This window comes from Mesoplodon densirostris, chromosome 9 (genome assembly GCF_025265405.1).
Source record: "Mesoplodon densirostris isolate mMesDen1 chromosome 9, mMesDen1 primary haplotype, whole genome shotgun sequence".
Taxonomy (NCBI): Eukaryota; Metazoa; Chordata; class Mammalia; order Artiodactyla; family Ziphiidae; genus Mesoplodon; species Mesoplodon densirostris.
In genome coordinates, this window is record NC_082669.1 from 70122902 (window position 1) to 70146002 (window position 23101).

Genomic DNA, 23101 nt, shown 5'->3' on the forward strand with positions numbered 1-23101 from the left:
TTAAATCAGAAATGCGTGATGAATATTATTACCCTCTGTTGAGATTTCTTTTTGATATAATGTTTTGAAGAATTAACATTAATTGAATTCTTTTGCATTCCTGGAATAAATTTTTCTTTATTGTTGTTTTTAAATATATCATACTGATTTGCTAATGTCTTAATTTGAATTTTTGCATATATATAATGCATGAGATTGCCCTTGGGGTTTTCTTCTGCGTGAGTTTGCACTCAGGACTTTGTGAAGTTTCTGAGCACAGTTCTGCTAACTTTGGAAAACAGAACTTTGTGTTCATGTCAAATGTTCTACGACTGTGCAGCATCCTGAGAAAGACTTAATTTCTTTCCCTATGATCATTCTTTTAATCATTTTCTTTACTTTTGTTGTAGTTAAAAAATTTCCTCTATGAACTCATTTTAATTTCCCAACTTTTAGAAGACTGCTTTGTCTTTTCCTCGGTGTTGTTGAAAAGGCATTATCTTCCACTTTACTATTTCACTTCTTTCTAGTTGTAAATCCTATCTACTCTACTGAGCCACTTCGTCTCCTTTGTAATTATATTCTATAGAAGCATCAATCAATTCTGAATTCTTTTTAAACAGGCTAAGGATCTTTTAGATGTCTAAGGATCTGTCTTTACTGGTGGCTCTTTTAGTTACTTCTATGCTGATTTCTTTTTTGCTGAGATGAAACCTCAGTCACTTTTCCAAATCCTTTCACTTTTCTTTTGAGCATGAGATTGGGAGGGATCAGATGTCGAGCTTATGAGGTACACACCATGATCCTGTTTTTGCCAATCTAAAACTCTTATTCTTTAAACAGTAATTCACAATCCCATTGCTGTGTGTCTTTTCTTTCTATCAGGGAGAAACAAGATTCTGGAATGGTTTAAGACTGGATTTTGGAGTCAGCACATAAAAGATTCTCTCATTCACTATGCGCATGACTTTGAGCAAGTCACTTAAACTTTTTAGAGTCTAGTTCATCACATGTGAAATGAGACACTACTAACTACCATTTTAGGCAGCTGTAAAATGAGCAAACATATAAAGTAAGGAGCACTATGACTAGCACATAAAAAGTAATTTAAAATGGTACTAATGTAATTACTCAACTATCATAAATAAGCCCCTAATCCTGTCCCTTCATGCAGCATGGTCCTCCTTTCCACATTCTTATACAAAAATCGCATCCAGTTTTCACCCCTCAGAACCCAAAGTCTGGATCTTCAGTTGTCTACATTGTTTGTACTGCACATTTCTGTCTGTACTTCTTAGGAGCCCCCTCAATTTCTGCCTTCTGTCTTGCTCTCTACCACAATGTGCTACCAATTATTGAGCAGGACTTTGATGCTTTATGTAATAGCTCATTTACTCCTCATAATCATTTGTTAGGAAGATATTATTCCCACTTTGTACATGAGGAAATAGAGATTCAGAATTATTAAGTGACTTGCCCAGGAGCTGAGTGGGCAGTTTTCCTGGAGTCTGGAGGTCCAGATTTTTACCTACTCTCCACTCAAAGTTGTTGTGAGGACCAAGGTCAAGTGAGAAGGTTTCACAGACTGTGGAGCATGATGCAAACAGAACAGCTCTATCAGCCTAGTATTTTCTTTTCTCTCCTAGCCACCCCCTTTTATTCCTAAGTCTTCTGACATGTGGGTTGTACTGTGGGCTGGTTATCCTCATTCCCTCTGTATTTCCACATCTTTGTTTTCCTCCATTCTCTCCCTCCCTTTTATCCCCTGCAGCATTTCCACGGAGCTTCTTTTCTTAGATAGGTCTTACTCTATGTCTCCCTTTCTCAGCCAGAGAGAGCTCTCCTCACCCTGATGTTTTCTTGCCTTACTGACTCTTTCAACGTATCTCTTTTATGTTTGACACCATTTAAAAATTGTTTTCATAGCTCAGTTATAGGCAGACAGCTTCATATTTTCCCTCTGTGTTTTTTAAAGGTTTGGTTTGAAAAAGGGCAGTACAGGATGTATAGGAGGTAAGAAAGAAGAGAAAAGAAACTGTTGGGAGGGGCTGCTTATTCTATCTTCAAAGAAAGCAGAGCTGGGGTTAGTCCAAGTTGTTTTACAATTGGAAGAGAGTCATCCTACCATAGTTTGGACAAAACCTGGATTTTTATTGCCAAGAAAGTATAAGATAGAAATGGAGGTAAATGTGAATAATTCAAAGTAATGTTTAAACTTTGAGGATATTTTACCTTCTCTGGAATTAGAGATTTATGCTAGTCAAGAGTTAGGGAGGAATTTGAAATGTTTATGTTACCAGAGTGTAAAAAACATTGTCCAGTTGTTTATCTAATCTTTCATTGGGCTTGCTTTTAAAAACACGTTTAGATTTGAAGTAGCCTGGGAATAATAAACTGTTCCAGACCATAACTTGATGCCCCAGTGGAAATAAGATAGATCCTTTTTCATTTGTTTTGAGAAATTTCCCAAGCAGACAGATGTCTTTGTACCTTCCTTTGCAGTTCCTTCATCCACAAATGACTGTTATCAAGAAATAGAATTACAAGTGTTCTGTTACTTCTTTTTAACTTTAGCTCCTACAGAAATTACTACTGGGATCTTGTTTCTTTTCTGGGCTGAACATTTTGTTGTTGTACCTACTCAGTCTCACAGATTCTCCATGTGTTATCATCCAGGAAGATTCATTTCTTAAAGATGTGTATTAATTAACACAAAGAACTTTTTGAGAAGCTTTTTTGATCCACAGAGCAACCACGTGTACTGGGGCATAGGAATAAGAGGTACTATACTACATTCTGCTGTAATTATTTTCCAACCTCCCAGTGGAAAACGTAGATAATATTATGTAAAAAATAGAATGAATTTTGGTTTCCATTTCTTCTTCCTAATCCCTTAGCCTAAATTCATTCACTCAAGGCAACCAGTAATTATTGTGTGCCTACTGTGTGCCAGGAACTATTCCAGGGCTTGGGATACAGCAACAAACAAAATAGACAAAGATCCCCCAAATTTTGGAACTCTCATTCTAGCGGGGGAGACGATAAAAAATAGCATGATAAAGAAGTAAACTACATAGTATGTTAGAAAATAACAAGTGTTAGTGTTAAAAGGTGGTAAGTACTATGGAAAAAGAAATGTCAGAAAAGAGGCAGTTACAAGATTATAATTTTAAATTGGGTTGAGGGTAGGCTTTGTTGAGAAGGCAACTTTTGAACAAAGACTTAAAGAAGTGAGGGATTTATCCATGCAGAGATCAGAGAGATGTTTCCAAGTAAAGAGAATGAGCCTGGCATGTTCCAAGGACATCAAGGAGGCCAGTAGTGAGTGGTAGGAGATGAGGTCAGAGGGGTGAGATCACGTACAGCCTTTTGGCTGACTTGCTTTTTTCTGGGTGAAGTGGGGAGGACTATTTTGAAGAAAGGAATATAATCTTACATTTTAAAAGGATCCCTGCCTGCTATTGTGCATAGACTATGGGGGGGGGACGGTCAAATGTAGAGGTGGACAGTCAGTTTGAAGGTTACTCAGGTAAGTAATTTGGCGATAGTTCAGGTAAGAGATGATGGTGGATTGCACCAAAGTGGTAGTAGTGCTGAAGGTGGTGAGAAGTGATCTTATTCTGGATACATTTTAAATGTAAACACAACAGAATTCCTAACAGAGTGGCCGTGTTGTGTGAAAGGAAGAAGAGAATCCAGAACAACCGCAAGAGTTTTGGCTTGAACCACAGGAAGGATGAAGTTGAGATGAGAAAGGCTGTGGGGTGGAACAGGTTTGTGGGGAAGATCAGGAGTACAGTTTGGGATATGTTGAGTTTGAAATACCATAAGATGTCCAAGTGGAGATATTGACTAAGTAGTTGGATATACAAGTCTGAAGTTCAGGAGAGAAATCTGGGCTGGTGTTATAAAATTAGGAGTTGTCAGCACGAAAGTGTTATTTAAAGCCATGAGACTGGATAAGGTCACCAAGGGAGTGATTTTAGAAAAGAGATGAGAATCAAAGGCCGAGTGCTGGGAGAGTCAGAATTTTAGGAGTTTGGGAGAAGAGGGGGAACCAGCAAAGAATGCTGAGAAGGAGCATACAGTGAGGTAAGAGGAAAATCAGTAGAATGTGGCATCCTGGAAGTCAGGTGAAGAAAGAGTTTTAAAAAGTGATGGAACGATCAGCTGGGTCAAATGCTAATGGGTCAAGTAAGTTGAGGGCTGAAAACTATAGATTTAGCAATGTGGAGGTCACTAGTGATCTTGAATAAAGCAACTGTCTGTGGAGTGGTAGAGGCCAGGTCTAGACTGGGATGGATGTACAAGAGAAAGGAAGAGAATTAAAAATAGCAAATACAGACAAATCTTTGGAGAAGTTTTGCTGCCAAGAGGAGTAAAGAAATGGAAGAAGATGCAGGAAAGTGGGGGTCAAGAGACAGTAAATTATTAGTGATTTGATGTTTATTGTTGTTCTTTATTATTTATCTAGACCCCAGTGCTTGTTCTTTCTTTATCAAGCTGTTATTTCCTACTGGCTACTGTTTTTTGTTTGTTTGCTTGTTTGTTTTTGCTAGGCCAGACAACCAGTTAAGGTTTTCCTTGACTAGCTAACACGACAGTTCGTATTCCTGGAGGTCAGGCAGCTGTAGCTGCTGCTCTCTGCCTTCTGAAAATTCAACACCCTCCTTTCCTTCAGCTTACATGAGAACCTCAGGCTTAGGTGTGGGAATTTTGGAAATATGAGGCAAAGATGATGAGAATAATAGTAATACTTATTATTATTACACTTAATGTATCACTTACTATGAACCAGGCATTATTTGAAGTGTTCATATAAATTAACTCATTTAATCTTTACAATTATCCTATGAGCTAGGTACAGTTATCTGCATTTTACAAAGAAGGAAACTGAGGCAGAGAAAAAAGTAATGGTGGGGCTGGGATTAAAATTCCGACAGTCTAGCTCCAGAGTCCATGCTCTTGAAGCACCTGGAGAATTTTAAGAGCAAGATGTTAGCTAGAGAGATTTCATTTTACATAATGTGAGAATTTTCTAGAGTTGATGGGCTAAGATTTTCAGAAACAATATAGAATACAGGAGCTGATGGGGCATTTCCCCAGATTTACTAGCCTGTACATTAGTGGACTGTCACCAGCGCATAATGGAAAGATGTGGTAGAGCATTCTTCAAAGATAACTTTTTTAAGGCTGTATTTCCTATGTATTTGCTCAAATTTCATGAATTCCTTTCCAAATCAACAAGTATATATTAAGCATCCACTCTTTGCATGAAAAAGAAAAAAAATTAACTATTTTCCTCTATCTGTTTATTTTCCTTTGGGAAGCTTATTTGTTTATCATGCAGGCTATAGAACAATCTGGAAATTAAAATAAAAAGGACTGTATATGTGAATATAACACTATACTGTTTTTTTAAGGATACTTAAAATTTCTGTAGCTTTAGAGATGAAGTATGAACCAAATGACCCTTTGTTAAGTGTTAGTTCTTAGAGCACTGGCAGGCAATTGCCACTGAATCCTTCATTAATAATTCCTTCCTTTTCCAGAAGGACTTGCCAGCACCCATAAAGTATTCACTAGGAGAGTTAAAATCATATAAAAATAATTGGTGTTTGCTTCCTTCAAGGCAAACATTTAAATACATTGCTTTATTCCTCTGCTCCTTGGCTGCCTCCTATGTTTAGTAACATTAGGTCAGCAGACTTCCTCTTTTAAGGTTCATCTGCTGGCCATTTCAATTTCCCATGAGAAAGCAAACCTACCACTGTTTTGCCCTTTTATCTTAATGTTTCATCCATTTATGTCATATTATCTTGTGGGTTTGTGTTTCTCAGTAGTAATGGCACTGCTGGTAAATAGAAAACAATGAATGTGATTATGCACCCCTGATCATCATCATCATCATCATTTGAGCCCTTTTAAAATTCCTGTTTTGATCTCAGAATAGTGATTATCTAGGATAGTAGATTATCAGTGATTTCATCCTATAAAGGATGTGTGCACTGTTTTTCAAGTGAATTATTTTAATGCTTGGTTGACAATTTTGGCTTTGACCACTGGGTCCAGCTAGAAACATTCCACCACTGGTCTGCCTACCCCATCTTCTGGGTTTACCTGAACATTTTTTACAGCATCAAATATAAATTCATGCCGTGCTCATGGCTTGTAGTTTCATGTGTAATTGGCTGTAACTTAATGACTAACGTATGTTGGAGGTTAGTACTGAAAATAATAGCCCAACATTTATTGGGGACGTACTCTGTGCCAGGCTCTGTGATAACTGTATTACAAGCACTGACCAATTTAACCTTCATCTCTCATAAAGTAAATGCTATATTTTCTGAATTTAGAAAAAAGGAAACTTAGGCCCAGACTTATGTGACTTTGCTCTAGACATAATGATACTTGCCATGTCCCATTTTGGATGTCCCTTTCCACTATCAATGGGCTGGTTATCGTCTTGTGTACATTCCCCTTTTTGCAAAATATGACATTGTTTAATGGACTATTGTAGAAATATATCATTAGATAACAGAGTTGTTTAGGAATGAGTCCTGAGTGCTTGTTCAGTTTCCTCATTTGTGAACGAATATGATGAAACAGGTGCTCTCCAGAGACGTTGTGTTCTTCACTCTTTTCCCTCAACCTGTATATAACTGAAGTGACCCAGCTGAACTCTCAGTTTCAAAATCACCACCTAAACTCTGTCATTATTAAAAACAACACAATTTGCTCAAGATTATGGCTTTTAATTGGGTTGTGGAAAGAAACTCAAGTTGAAGAAATGTTGCCAGGATCACTGAGGAATTAATAACCACTTGATGCAAGAGGGAAGCTGTGAAGAACACTGGCTCTCTTATTATGTGTTGTCCAGGCAAAGTAGAGTTATGTTCTTACTCTTTCATTTTTTTAGTAATTATAATTGCAGAACTATTGGCTTCCTTTCCTTCTCAACTGTAGCTATAATGTTTTATTTGTGCGTGTATACTTTTGAGAGAGAGTTGGCCTCTGAAGAGGGACTTAGGAAAGTATTTGAAATGGAAATGTCTTAAAATTATGTGTCTTTCCAGTTGTACATTGGATTGCCTTAGGATTTAGAAACAAAATGGAAATTAAATACCACAGTCACCTTCTTTTTGAACAAGAAAGTGCTATACTTATCAGTATACAAAAGATCTAGTTGAAAGACAATAGATCTTGCATTTCCTTGGAGAGTGCTCTAGACATTGATCAACTGGCAAGGAAAAGCAAATATTAACTTTCTCTTCTTCCTCACCTTCTCACAATGCCTGGGTAATACTTCTGTATTCCTGTTTGGAGGATTTAATGGCCTTGTTAACATGTGGGAAAATATTGTGATTGGAGACTTTAACAAAATAGTGAGTAGTTTTATTTTTTTTTAACTTCCATGTTTATGTTTTTACTGGTGTGTGTCTTTCCAAGTACTCCAGGTTAAGAACTAAATGTGTTAGAAAAACAGATGTAATGCAGATAAATGGGAGAGTTCTCATGTCCTTCAGTGAAGAAAGCTCCGAGTTCCTGAGCAGTAGTTTTATGGGACCTTCTCTGTATCAGAAAAAAATTGTGCTTACCCCACTTCTTTCTCCTGAGTTCTGTTGTATCATAACTGACTAATGATCTATAGGACCAGACAATTCACCTACATATGGTAGGGGATCATAATGCACTAACATAGTATAGAGATCACTCTTACCAACAATTAATTGGGGAATTCACTTATGAAGCCCTGTTTACGGACTGACATCTGGTGAACTTCTTAACCTGGATCTGTTCCAATCTTTAGGATTTATGGACTGTGCTTGCCTTTTTGTAAATAGGACTTTTTTCTGCTTGGTATATTCTGTTTACATAATTATCAATGGATGAAAATGGCTATGTTCCTGTATTTCTTAATCCTTTGTACTAAGTGGACCTAAATTATAAGTGGTGGTCCAGCTAAAAGAATGTTGGACACCTATCATTATTCAAGTTGTGGAAACATCTTATTGCCAGGAGGACCCTACCCTCTTAAACCCAGATTCTCTGACTGGAGCCCTTATACCCCAAGGGACTTAGTATTCAGTCTTTATGGGATTTTTAAAACTTGTTGAGACACATGCTAGACCTCTTAAAATATATCAGACTTCCTTTTATTCACAAACTTGGTCTCTGCTGTGAGGTGTGAAATGGAAATATTTTCAAACATAGGTATACGTGCATAGTCCTGAACACATTTTAAGTTCTTACCAGGTGTGGGGGGATCAAAGTTTATTATTAGGTAGTGGAAATGAAATCCCAAACATTCCACAGGCATCATGTTGGACACACATTACAGTGAACTTCACCTGCCTCTCAGTGGTTAACCATTATGAGCTACTGTCTAGCAGTCAGCATGTCATCTGCAAATATAGGGAGGAAGAAAAGTTATCGAATGGATTTAAAAGAAACATAGAAAAACAAACATCATGTTGCAACTGGAAACCTAAGACTATATAGAAAGGCATTGTTTTCTTCTGTTTTCCTGAGTTTGAAACTATAAAACTGTACCAGGTTAAGTGTGAGATGCCTCTACATTACAACAAAGTAAAGGGCAGAATGGAAGGGGAGATGAGAACGATATTGACATATGCTCTCCAGTTCCTCCTTCAGAGAAGCAGTGTCACCATATGATATCAATCTGATTTGCCACGCTGTGGTAAGAACTCATTCAATGATACGTTACATTCTTGAGGGCTTTATTTCCAAGATGTGCTTTGACAAGGTCTGACTGTTGTATTTTTAACAATCTCCTATATGTGTAGTTTTCTGGAGCATCTGCTTAGTAAGCACCTTGGTAAACCCAATTTCACAGAAGTCTTGGCTTTCTAAAATGGCCCATAAGCACAGAACAGAGTCTCTCACACACACACACACACACACACACACACACACCATTAGTCAAAAACTTTCCAACAAGCATAGCTTTACCAATTATGGTGTGCTCTTAAGGAAATGTTAAGTCCAAGTACAAGATGAACTGGGCCCTTTGAAGTCCAGTGTGGAAGAAGAGAAGTCAGTGGAGAATTAACAGGGGAAGTGCAGCCCCACTTTTCCTCCAAGCCTTTTGCTGTTTCTCTCCATGGCAGCCCTTGTGTAAGTCTTTATCTGACACAATTTTTCCTAGCTATACCTCCTACTCGGCATTAAATTTTTCTAACTGCTATTGTATTTTTTATTCTTTAATATTTTATTATCTATACCTTCAGTAAGCCACCCCAAACATCATCTGTAGAAGTGTACACAGAAAAATGGAATATGTTGATAATTCATCCTCCCCTCACCACTTTTCCTTTTCATCCTCTATCTCCTTCTCTCTTTTACCCACCCCTCTTCCTTCCATTCTTCCATTTTGTCAAAAAATTTGTAAATACTTGGTTAAAATTGCTACACTAACGTACAGTAGGATTCTTGGCTTCCTATAGCTTACATTCTCCTTGGGCTAAAAAAATATATTTTAAGAAAATAGAAGAATGAACAGAGTAGGGGAGAATTATCAGGAAAACTCTTACACATATCTTTAATGCCTATGTGTGGTTGTACGTACACATTTACAGAGAGAGGGAGGGAGAGGGAGAGGGAGACTGAGAAAGGGTAAAGAGTAAAACTATTTCAAATGAATATATTTTTGGAGAATTTTTTAACTACTCTTAGGGAAGCTTTTCATATTTAAGATAGTGAAATATTCTTTTCAAAGCACCCATTCGCCACACTTCACGTGAATTATAAACCTTTGAAATGAAATCTGAATGTTAACTTCAAAAACACTTTATCCATCAAGTAAATCTTGATTAAAAGAAAAATGTCACTGGTGTATATTTTTGAGGTTTCTGCTGTTTTAAATTCTTAGTGGCAATTCAAGCATGTGAACAGAAGATTCTTTGGCTGGCAGGTCAGAGCATGGTCTGTGGTCATTTGTGATTCTCAAAGTGTCTCCTTGTTTGATTGCTTTTAAATATATGAAGAAAAAAGAAGAAAAAAAATTTTCCTCCCTGAAGGAATGGAACATTTGCACCCATACACTCAGTTGATTGCAAAGGTCTCTGTTGCAAGAATATAAATCTGCAAAGTCCTAAAATATACCCAAAGAACAGCTTGCCAACCTTCTGGGTTTTCTGTATCACTGAAAGGAAGTACTGGTTAGGACAGCCAACTCACAAGCAAATCCACTGAGATCTTGATGGGAAAAAAGGTATTCTTGAGAAAGCTCTAATGGTTTAGGAAGCAGGAGAACCAGGAGTCGGCTCTAGGATATGAGGGGCATCCGCTACCCTCTCTGAGCCTCTGTTTTGATGTCTCCTAAATGAAGGTGGTTGCACTAAAAGCTAAAGTTCTTTGATTCCACCGATATGGTGTGGAAAGTGTATCTATGCCAAGAAAATTCGTAGAAAACAGAGATGGTAAAATGTACTTTGTGCTAAGCACTGTGTTCATTGTACACGGTCTCACATAATCCTCACAATAGGCCTCATTAAGACCCTCTCTTTACAGTTGGGGCAACTGATAACCTGCCTGCGTCCAACAGCTAGATCCAGGCTGACCCACTCCTGAGAACTTCACAGTCTAAGTCAAGCCTTGCTGTTGGCCTCCTTTGCCTTCAGTGGCCTCCCCATTCACTGCCCACCTGGCTTTCACTTTTGATAGAGGAAAAGAAGAACTGGAGACAATCCTAAAATTTGGGAAACTCTAAGAATTTATGAAAAGAAACTGTCTTTAAAATTTTTCCCCAATCTAGTCATGAGAAAAATATTAAACAAATTCCAGTAGAAGGGCATTCTGCAATATGCTTGACCAATACTCCTCAAAACTTCAAGGCCATCAAAAGTAAGGAAGGTCTGAGAAACTGTCACCATCAAGAAGAGCCAAAGGAGATGCAACAACTAATGTCATGGGGTATTCTAGATGGGATCCCGAGACAGAAAAGGATGTTAGGTAAAAACTAAGGAAATCTGAATAAGCTATAGATTTTAACTACTAATAATGTATCAATATTTGTTCATTGATCAAATGTACCATGCTAATGCAATATGTTAACAATAGGAGAAACTGTGTGGAGAATATATGGGAATTCTCTGTACCATTTACTAAATTTTTCTGTACATATAAAAATGTTCTAAAAATTAGTCTATTTTTTTTTTTAAAAAAGCTTATCACTGCCCAAACAAAAAGAGCACTTGTAGCAGTAGGGAAAATAATATTAAAGAACTGCTACTATTACTCCTCCTCTTCTTCCTCTTCCTTATTGCTATTGTTATAGTAATACTATGAGATGATCTGGCAGTGTTAAATGCCTCTAGGAACCTTTAGAATTAGGTTGCAGTTGAAGAGTAGCTTTCTGTGAGCCTTGTGTTAGGCCAGGCATTGGCAAGCTACAGCCGATGGGCCAGATCTGACTGTTTTAGTAAATAAAGTTTTATTGGAACACAACTAATGCTCATTCACATTTACATTTTGTCCTTGGCTGCTTTTGCACTACAATGGCAAAACTGAGCAGTTGCACCAGAGACTAGGTGGCCCACAGAGCTTAAAAAATATGTACTATCTGGCCAACCCCTGGTTTAGGCTACCTGAGTTACAAGGTAGATGGTGAGGCAGGTAAGATGGGCCATCAGAATTTATCTGGGTTATAATCAAGTATCTATCAAATAGAACTCTGCAGATCAAGTAGCGTGAGTCAGCTTCAGAGGTGGCCACATGTTTAAGGTATCTGAACACTTTTTTTTTGCTGCAGAGCTGTGTCTTTTGGCCCCATGGGTGTATCAGCTGTGTGAACCCTACCCCTTCAGACTCCCAACTTTAGGGACTTCCGTCTTGGCCTATTCACTCTACTCTTCTTTTAGTGTTCCTAAGTTTGACATGAGAGTAAATAGTCAGAACTTAATGTGTTTTTCAATGTGCCAATCACTTACACATGCTCATCAATTTCTTCCTTATGAAGTAGGGCTGCCATAGTCTCTGTTTATAGATAAGGAAACTGAGGCTCATTAAAGTGAAATAATTTGCTCAGGAAGGTCACTTGGCTCATAAATGCTGAGCCATGGTTTGAATCAAGGCTTTGTTAAAGTCCCTACAAATAAGCCCGCATTCAGTGCTGGAGCTTGCTCACACTGGCTGGTGAGAACCAATCACTGAATTTTTAGGAATTCTGTGAGCCAGTTAGCAGATTCAGCCGTTATTAAAAATTAAATTATGTAAACTTATAACCAAATAAATTGTATTAAGAACAAAGATAATACACCTCAAAACTCTTCACTAGTTATTTTATTACTACATTTTACTATTCTCTATGCTCTTGAGATTATTTATGTCTACGGAATCTGAATGGTGAAAGTACTATCTCATGGTGTCCTCTTACACATCTCTGCCAAGCTCCACGTTTGGTGATGTCATGTTGGTTGCTTGCAACTGGCCATGAACGTTGTTTGCTTGAAACTGGCCCTGATAGGAGTATTTATACCAAAGAAATGGGCAAACACTACAGATTAGGGCTTTACCTTTTTTCCTTGAAAGCCAGCTGATTACATGTTTTCCAGAATACCAGTGCTTACCCTGCATTCTGATTTTGATCTCTAGTATTCTAGACAGTTACATTTGTTTCTGCTTGGCCTCCTATCTTGACCTTTGAACTCTATAACTTTTATAGTTCATGCTATAGCAACCTACAGAGAGGACCTGAACTCTGTTTTTTTTTTTTAAGACTTATTTATTATTTAGTTATTTATTTTTGGCTGCGTTGGGTCTTAGTTGCGGCAGGCAGGATCTTTGTTGAGGCGTGCGGGATCTTTCGTTGTGGAGCGCGGGCTCTGCATTGTGGTGTGCAGGCTTCTCTCTAGTTGTGGCGTGCGGGATTCCTCTTCTCTAGTTATGGTGAGTAGGCTCCAGGGCGCTTGGGCTCTGTAGTTTCCAGCACACAGGCTCTTTAGTTGAGCTTCGAGAGTTCAGTAGTTCTGGCTGCAGGCTTAGTTGCCCCACGGCGTGTGGGATCTTAGTTCCCTGACCAGGGATCAAACCCGCATCCCCTGCATTGGAGGGCAGATTCTTTACCACTGGACCACCAGGGAGGTCCTTGAGCTCTTTTTTATTGTTTTTATTTGTTTGTTTTTCTGACAGTGGCTAGAATTTCCTTAGTGTAATTCCCTTGTTGATAAAATATGTTCCACCTGGTGAGGAAGTTTCAACAATTTTACAATTTGCTTTTGAATGCAGAAACAGATTTAAGGATAGCTTGTAATCCATTAAAAAAAACAAAACAAAACCCTAGAGTTGAATTATCTTTATAAATATAGGGTGATCTCCTATTTTTCAGAATTTTTGGTAAGATTTTCTACTTAAATAATTTTCTGGCTACATGAGGATTGTAGCCAGAAAAATTTTCTTTAAAAATGTTTAAATTTAAATATAGTGGATTTACAGTGTTTCAGATGTATAGCAAAATGATTCAGTTATACATATACATATATATATATCTATTCTTTTTCAGCTTCTTTTCCATTATAGGTTATTACAAGATATTGAATATAGTTCCCTGTGCTATACTTGTCGTCGTTTATCTATTTTATATATAGGAGGATTGCTATATACCTTAATGTGCTACTAATTTGCAAAGAAACAAATTTTTACAGCCAGGTTTAGTTAACACAAATGGTCATGCACATAATTTGATTGGTAACAATTCAGAGGAAGAGGGAGCATAGTGAAATGTCTCAAAAACATCCTCTTAAACATCACGGGTGTAATCTCCAATTTATAAACTGTCTTGTTCCAAATGCTGTAGATACTGTTTGCAATTTGTGATACATGCTTCATGTTTTCAAATTTCACCTGCAGGGGTTAGGGTTCCAGATTACTCCAGAAAAGTGTTTTAAGCCTTTAATTGTAATAGGACTCTAAAATGAAGCCACCACTTATAACATTGTTCCTTATGAAAATGCCCCCAGAGTTCTGACTCGGGATCCCAGGTTCCTTAATGAAACTCCTTTTTACACGAGAGCACAGGGATAGAAGTGGATTTCCATAATTCTACCAGCAGTGGGCAAAGGAGAGCCTGGACATCCCATATTGGTGGGGAGAGGGGGGCTGTTCTGGACATTATGCAAGGAGGGAGCTGCCAGACAGATATTGGAGTAGAAGGGAGGTACATAAGTTGTGAGAAAGCCCCTGCTGTTGCCAGAATGAGTTTACTGGCTATTTGAACTTCTGATAATTAGGAGTTGGCTGAATTATTATTTTTAACTATAATTCCATGTATCATATTAATTAATGTAGACCATATCTTGAAATCAGTGCTGTTCAAAGTGTGAATAGAAGACTAGCATCTGTCTGCAAACTGTCTGTTACTTGAAACTGAGAATAAGCGTTCAGAAACTTGTAGCAATTGACAGTGTACTTTTTACAATGATTGAATCTAAAAGATAAGGGCCTATATATTGTTCATTTTATTTTTCTAGTAATTCCTTTTATTCATTTTTATTATATGTGACAAAAGTATTGGTTTAGATAGATAGGAAATTTTAAGGCTGGTGCTTTTGAGAAGCATTGCTACAATGGGCTTCAGGAGGTCTCTGTTAGTTTGGAAATTTTATATTTTATTTCTCTCCTTTTACTACTTACTCTGAAATTTTTGTTTGTTTGTTTGTTTTTACTCTGAAATTTTTAACAAATATTTATTTTCCTAGCAAAAATCTCATCACATATGCCCATTTGCCCTTCTTATTCAGTAGGTGTGGGTGGGGCCTGAGATCGCATTTGCCTTCTGTTGCCTGCTAGCTGCACTGAACTTGCCGTTTTCTTTTTGCAAGGTATCTAGTTATCAGAAGCAGCCACCCTACTCTGGAATCCTTATAATTATAAATGTTGCCATGCCACAGCTACTTGATCTCCTGGGCTTGACCTCTACATGCACATCATCCCAGTGAACCATGGATGAAAGCTTAAGTAATTGCATAACAGAAGTTATTCCCAGTCTGTTTACCCGCAGCCATGGAACCCCTATTTCTTACAGATAGATGGGCGATCTAACCTCAAAATTCCATCTTGAAGGCCTGCGTTTTAGTACTACTTCCCGTGTCAATGATTTTTTCAGGAAAACAGAGCCTGAGGCAGGAATTAAAGTGGCAGTTTATTTGGCCAACTCAAGGAAGGGAGGATGAGGAAAAAGGGAAGCAAGTCAAGGAAATACGTGAAGTAATACAAAGTGATGAATCCTATGCTGGTGACCACGTCTCTCAAAGAGCCAGGAAGAGTCCCAGCAGGTGCATCTACTCAGCACACAGCACTTTTCTGGAGGTTGACCAAAAAGAAATAATAATTCACAGTCGATCCAGGGAGAGAGGCAGGAGGGGAATTTTCTGCAAGGCTCCTTCCCTTCCCCCATTTCCCATTGGTTGGGATGCCAGATCTTACATCCTATTGTTCCTTCCAAGCTTAAAGTGGCAGAACTTCTGGGCATATGGTTGGTCAGTCTGGCCACAAGGAGGTATCCAAAGACAAGGGGGTAACATTCCTAGGGCAAGTGACTGGTCAGCCCTGCAGTGGGATTTGAGAAATTAGTCATCTCTGTACTTTGGACAAAGCAAAACTTTTGTGCCAAGGACAAGAGAGGAAATTACATACGTTGTAATTTATGTAATGTATAGTCTACAAGATGGTCTACAGCAAGTGACTTTTCCTTTTGTGCCCACCTGATTGAAGAACTAGTGCTTTTGAAGTCTTCAGCCTTCTCACTTGCCTCACTGTTGAGTCAGCTAGAATAAATGATAGACACTGATTAATCAGCGGAGACCGGCCTCTCTCCACTCATGGCAGCACTGCTGTCAGATCACTGCACTCTCTCCCATCTGTTGGCTGGAGACACTTCTTCCCCAGTCTTGAAGTTTCCTTGTGTGCAAAGGTAGCTGCATCAGTACAACATTCCTGCCCTCATCCTGCTTCCTCTCTCCCTCTGCCTTGGGGATGGAGAAATGACTTAATCTGATTTATGAGTCTAGAAAGCCATTCTTTGGCCTTTTTTCTTGGGATCAGGGTTCTGTTTTGCCGGGAGCACTCCCTTCTTTCTGTTCTTCCCTGCAGAGGTACCCCTTCCCCACCTCTGCATACCCTATTCCTTTTTTCTCAATTGGGTGAGAGTCCAGGAGGAGAAGAAGGGTGCTATTTCTTGGGCTTCTCCAAAGTCCCGGCACCTCTGAGCCTGTCCCTGGCCTCACAATACTCTAAGCAGTGCTCCTCGCAACCACACCTAGTAGATCATCAGGTGAGATAAAACCTGCTGACACCCAAGACCTGCAGCCAGGTATCTCTTTGGTTGATCCTGCAACTGGGAGCCATATAGTAAATGGTTAGATAACACAGGCTTTGGGAGTTGTCTTGCTTGGGTGTGAGCTCTGTCTTACTCCTTAGGAGCTGTGTGACCTTGGCAAAGAATTAACAAGAAGAATGGCTTTGGGAAAAAAATAAGTACAGTGTACAGCATGTTAGAACATTTCCAGGAAATGATGTACTGATCTCCTGAAACCTCAGTCTTCCTATCTGTAAAAGCAGAATAATAACCTCTATTTCATGGTGTGGTTTGTAGGAACTAAATGAGATGATATGGGCAGAGTTTTCAGCATTGAGAAAGTATGTAATAATGATAGTTACTGTTACCATAATCTACAGTCTTTAGAAAGAGATTAAAAATAAGCCTGGTTCTCCTTCTGGATGGGGCCCTAGCTATTTTAAGATAAAGCCGGGCAAGTTCCATTGCATTGATGGATAATTCTAACATTTCCTGTTTGGGGAACCTCTGAGGCTACCTCTAATTCTTATTTTATGAGTGTGGAAATCCTTATCTCTCAAGTTTCCCTCAACATCGATTTCTTTGTCAGAGCTGATACAGAGGGATGGATGGTAAGGTGTACTTTCCTTCAGACCTGGGATCTTGACTTCACTCTCATTTGAGTGACATGGTTTACACATCAGTGCTACTGGTACCCTCTCTTTACAAACCTCCTCACACATAAAGCCGAACTTGAATATGGAGGCTTTGGACTCAGTGTATGAGAAGCCTCAGAAAAGGAAAAATCACACTTTATTTACAAGAAGAATGGCTTTGGGAAAAAATGTGTACAGTATACAGCATGTTAGTACATTTCCAGAAAATTAGTCAAATTAGTCTAATAAAGTTGCAGATGTAGTCAGGAAATTCTCAACATGAGTTCTCTGTACAATATTTTGGTGGATAAAATCAAATGACTTATACCTAATATTTTAAAAGTGCAGTGGTCCCAGCTTATCCTCAAGTCACCTTGGAATTGAAAGCTAGTCACCAACTCGGAACACCAGTGGCCTTCCTCTTTGTTCAGGGAAGTTTTCTTTCCCTCACAGTCGATGTGCTTTATTTCTTTTATAGTTTCTGGTGCTCTGGTATTATAGGGAATTTCTGCTGAGGTACCATTATAGTATGGATATCACATATGCTATAGATTTTGTCCTTTCTGACTTAAAAGGGTTAAATTTGAAGACAACACCATTGCTGCTGTTGCTCAGTGCTCATCGGTATGTCTTTAAAGGCAATGACTCATTCCCAGCATTTCACCAAAAGAGAAACACTTAAGATTATTCTTTTTTGGTCTACTCCTGAAGATTGTTGTCTCTTTTTTTTTTTTTTTTTTTTTTTTTGTGGTACGTGGGCCTCTCACTGTTGTGGCCTCTCCCGTTGCGGAGCACAGGCTCTGGACGCGCAGGCTCAGCGGCCATGGCTCATGGGCCCAGCTGCTCCACGGCATGTGGGATCTTCCCAGATCGGGGCACGAACCCATGTGCCCTGCATCAGCAGGCGGATTCTCAACCACTGCGCCACCAGGGAAGCCCTGTTGTCTCTTTATTTATTATCTTCATGACTGGTATGTTCTTAAGCTGAGGTTGCCATATGGAGAGGTAGATTTTTCTACACGTTGCTTAAAATATTGTTTGTATTTTTCATCTAGGTGGCTGTGCTACGATCCCAGAATCAGACCTAGAAGAAAGATCAGTAGAGCAAGACTCCACTGAACTGTTTACCAACCACAAACACCTCATCGTGGAGACGCCCATGCCTGGTAAGAGAATGGGTGGCCTTCACAAATGGTATGTCAGGAACAGCGAGACACTGGTCAGGTTTTGTCATACCAGAAAGCATTTTGCAAAATTGCTTGTTTTCTAACTTATTCAGCCTTCCCCTTGGCATTGGTGCAGCTGAATTTGATCATTTGTGTATTCCTTTCAATATTCACACCTTTTCCCTCTCTTGCTCTCTTTCATTTTTCCAGAAGTTTCACCCCTCCAAGGAGTTTCAGAATAGTTGAAGTAGAGTTGTCTGGTTGAGGGGAAGATGGCCTTCCCAAGGCTGATCATGTGTGGACCTCATGCCAAGCACAGATGAAGGTGCTTCATACAGCTCACCTGCCAGGAGATAACAATAGGTAGAGATGGGGATGGGGACTTTTAATTTTTCTAGGAGGACTTGTAATACTATGGGTAAGTCAGTTGAACTTGTCTTACCAGGAAAGGATGTTGCTGCTTTTTGGTCATCTGTATGCTTTCAGCCACAGTGTATAGTGAGATGACATCTTTTGGGGGCAGACTTTGTAATGCAAAGACCCAGATCCTATTTGATACCCCAATTTTTTCACAGAATTCTTATATATTAAATGTATCGAGTTTAATAAAAGCATCTCATTGTCAAACAGTATCTTGGATTTGATTTATAATCAGAGGGTTATATAGTTGATTTCTTTATTTATTTAAAGTGAAGAAATTGAACGGAACTAAAAATGTTGCTTCTACATGGTAAGATTTGAATGTGGTTATTTTATAAATACAAGAAACTACTATTAGGCTAAAAGTGGGAAAAGGTGAGTTTTCCAGTATTGTATGAAAGTGTTAAAATATTTTCAAGGAAGCTAGTACATTAACATCCTCTTTCATTACCCCAATGGGAGATATGTTTTAAAAATCCAGGTTATAGAAGGATTCACACTTTATTATAATTAAAAGGTAAGGTTTTCATATGCAAGAAATAGAGGAGATTTTGCCAATTTCGAGTTAAAATTACAGTTGCAAGACTTATTTATTTAAATAAAAATATGTCTGTGCCAGTTTTGGAATGCCTCAGTCAGTACAAAGGAGAAAGTGGCTCGCAGTTTTTCTATAAGTGAAATGTCAAAAAAATTGCAGAGGATGTATTATTTATTATTTATAGCATTCTTTTTTAGGAGATGCAGCAGAAGATTAAATAGTTTTCATTGTCAAGTATGGGAGTGGACAACTTCTAGCCTTTGGGCCAGAATCAACCATTAGGTTAATGTTACCCAGCCTGTGGGGACCAGTAAAAGATGTCTTGGCTCTGTGTATGCCTAAAGATGCAAAACCACTACACTTCTGATCATCTTTAACAGCTTCATTGAAGAAAGGTTAGAAGAGAAGTATATTCCTTCTTTAAAGAGTGTTTCTGAGTTGTGTCTTTTTTTTCTTTTTCTTTTTTGTATTTGGTTCCCATGGATATTTTTTCCATGGAGTGCATGTGTCCGTGTGCTCATCTCTGTTCTCCTTTCTCTTTTTTTTTGTCATGTCCTGTTTGTCGTGTCCTGTCTGCCTTTCTTTAACTCAATTTCTTTTTCTCTCTTGTTTCTATGTTCATCAGCCTTGATCAGTCTTTCCCTTCCTCTATTGCCCCCAATTCTTTGCCTTCACTTTTTGATTCTCTCCCTTTATTTCCTGTGATATAAAACTGAAGCATATCATTTGATTTGTAAAGGTTACTTTAAATGTGCATGAGTACAGTGATTTCTATCTCTTTCAAATCTCTCCTCCATTGTTTCCTTTTTTTAATGGCCTCCACGATTTCTCTATTCCATGAGGGAGTGTTTACCAGTGTAAACTCAAAAGGCTTCCTATCTCTGATTTGGGAGTTTAAGGTGACTTTTGCTGCTACAATTACATCTTATACTGAGAGTTTTTAATGTTAAGAAGTATATTTGCAAGAAGTTTTCCTAGAAATCATTATCAGTATCTTAAGCCTATTAGCAAAATTACTTGACCAAATAATTTTATTTTTTTATTTGGATCATTTGAATACAGAACTCTATATGCATACATCATACATATAAATATTTTAGAATGTTTCTAATTTATTACTATTTGCATTTTACTAGCTGCCAAAAGGAAAGAAGTTACTAATTAAACTTTTTAAAATTGAAATATAGTTAATTTACAGTACTTTGTTAGTTTCAGGTGTACAGCATAGTGATTCGGGGTTTTTTTGCAAATTAATTCCATTATAGATTATTACAAGATAATGGGTATAATTCCCTGTGCTATACAGTAAATCCTTGTTGCTTATCTATTTTATGTATAGTAGTTTGTATATGTTAATCCCATATTCCTAGTTTGTTACCCCCCTCCCATTTGGTAAGTTTGTTTTCTATGTCTGTGAGTCTGTTTCTGTTTTATATATAGATTCATCGGTATTATTTTTTAGATTCCATATATAAGTGATGTCATATAGTATTGGTCTTTCTCTGTCTGACTTATTTCACTAAACATTATATTCTCTAGGTCCATCCTTAATTAACCTTTTAAACATTATCAAATTTAAAATATAAATTCTAAAATGATAAAAATGATTTGATTAATGACATAAATTTAACTTTGTTAAAGAATTTCCTGAATTTAAGTTGTACATATCTTCTACTCCTGATTTTAGCCTCATGATTTAAAAACACAAAAACTGTTTAAAGTGTTTCTACTAGCAGAAAAATAATGGAGCCAAGAATTATGTTATCTTTTAGAGTGGCTGTTTAAAAATCAAGACCCAAATAATTCTTAACTACTCCTATTATTTTGAGACCAGTATTTCAGTCTTTAATAATGATTGTCCATTATGTCTTTTGTGTGTGTGTGTGTGTGTGTGTGTGTGTGTGTGTGTGTGTGTACATAATCTTGGAATAACTCACAAACCTGGAAGAAGGAAGATGATCCAGGTTTCTGATTAGCCCAATGGTTTCATTATTACCCAATATAGCAGGATAGGTACTAATAAAATAGCAAACATTTATTAAATTCTTACTATGTGCTGGTACTTTGTATGCATGATTTCGTTCACTCCTCATGACATTACTGTGATGTAGAGAAGGTTGTTATCTCTATTTTACAAATGAGAGTACTGAGATTTACAGAGTCTAAATAATTTGTCCAGTATCCCACAGTTAATATGTAGCAGAACTGGGATTTTAATCCAGGCTGATTCCAAAAGCCCAAATACACACCAAATGTATAGATTATTGGTAAGATGTACATTTTAAAACCGAGGGCTTATAGTCCAAGTTAGCTACATTTCTTTGATTTCTAGTGTGTTTGCACATTTAAAAAATTTACTTTTTTTGCCATTTGTATTTCTCCTTTGGTGAATTCCCTGTTCCTATTCTTCTTTTCCTTTTTTTTTTGGTGGTGGTGATAATTATCTCCTTATTGATTTATAATAGCCTTTTATGTGGAAATGATTTTAATCTTTGGTTGACTGAGTATAATATAAATATTGTTCTCAATTTTTCACTTTTAATTTTGTTTCTGAGTGTGGTTTTTTTTTTAATAGAAAATTTCTAAATTTTAAGTAGCCAAATCTATTAACCTGTTTCTTTGTAGTTTCTGCTTTTGGTGTCCAACCTGGGTGGTCTGTCTAATGCCCTTTCCTGTTTCTTCTCTGTGCCAGTCTGTGGTCGTACTCAGGCTGTTGTGTTCTGTGCTATGGCAGCTTCAGTCATATCCTCTACTCTGGTGCACTGGGTTCTGTGAGCCACAGAGCTATGTTCTCTTCTGCTTTCCTATCTCAAAGAGCTTTACACGAAATGTCTCCTAGGTTTTACCCAGTTTCTTCCTTCTGCCTGTGGAGAATGACCCAAGTGATAGACACTCCACAGCTTTCAAAATACCACTCCCCTCTGATCTTTGCCCCTCCTCCACCATGGGCTGTCCTTTAGGATGATTGGCATTCCGAAAGGTTCCTTAGCACTCTTGTAAATAGCCTTGGCCACACCATGCCCTCCAGACATGGCCAGATGTGTCCCCATCCCATGTGAACACAGGTTGGGCTCAGGTTGGGCACGTGGGGCCCATTTATATCTATGTGTACAGACGTAAGAGAGGTGGGTCACTGATAAAGTTCTATACCTCAATCCCCCAGTTCTCTAAGCTGTTTGGTTCCCCAGCCTCTCAAGGGACTGGCTTGGTATTTCCACAGGTCAGGTACACCTGGAGCGCAAGGGTTCCCTCAAGTTGAGGAACATCAGATGGTGTTATGAATGGCTTTTCTAAAATTCCATTAATTAGAAAAAATATTCTCTGGCCTAAAAGTTGCTAAACCAAGAGACCTCTGTGTTTCCTTAAAAATATCTGTTTCTGAGTAGTTGGTAGTCTGTGTCACAATGTACACAATTCCCTATCACATAAAAATGCAGGTAAAGACGAGCGAAAGAATCAAAACAAAATATATGTGAGGAGTGTTTAACCCCCTAAAAAGCATTGTATAAGCACAGGATTGTCAGTGGTCACCTGCCACAGCAGCAGTGTCCTCTTTGTGTGCCAACAGTGTCATCCATGGCCTTCTGTTCAGATACTAAGGGTGTGTCCACAACAGTCAGGGAGCCTGTGAGGGGAGGGTTGATAGGAGAGAGACTCAAGCTGGTGGTTTTCAGCCTTGGTTGCACATTAGGATCTTTTATTTTCTTCTTTTCGCTGATCTATATTTTCAGTGTTTTTTTAATGAATATTTATTGCTCTTGTAATAAGAGAACAGATCCCATCTTAGAATTTATCAGTTTTAGTGGTATAAATAATAATTAGAAATGTACTCTTGCTGATTAGCATTTTCTATATTAACAGCAGGAGTTTTAGAGAATAATCTACTTGGACATTGAGCTCTGGTAGTTCAGAAAAGTCCAGAGTGTAATGTATTTTCATCAAAATAGCATGATTATTATAATTTATAGCCGTAATATGAACATAGAATTGTATTGAAAATTACAGTTTCTCTTCATGTCCTTAACATCATCTGATGCAAAAAACCAAA

General features: G+C 38.0%; 1 protein-coding gene across 8 annotated transcripts in view; it reads left to right on the plus strand.

The window, feature by feature from the left end:
• BBS9 (Bardet-Biedl syndrome 9) overlaps positions 1–18722 on the plus strand; it is a 483985-nt gene extending 465263 nt beyond the window's left edge. For all 8 annotated transcript variants that reach the window (XM_060108887.1, XM_060108894.1, XM_060108892.1 and 5 more), the window contains 2 exons: positions 17985–18095; positions 18306–18722. In XM_060108887.1, the coding sequence (XP_059964870.1) occupies positions 17985–18095; positions 18306–18337 (143 nt within the window). In that variant the 3' untranslated portion in view covers positions 18338–18722. The remainder of the gene's footprint in view (positions 1–17984; positions 18096–18305) is intronic.
• The last annotated feature ends 4379 nt before the right edge of the window (positions 18723–23101 follow it).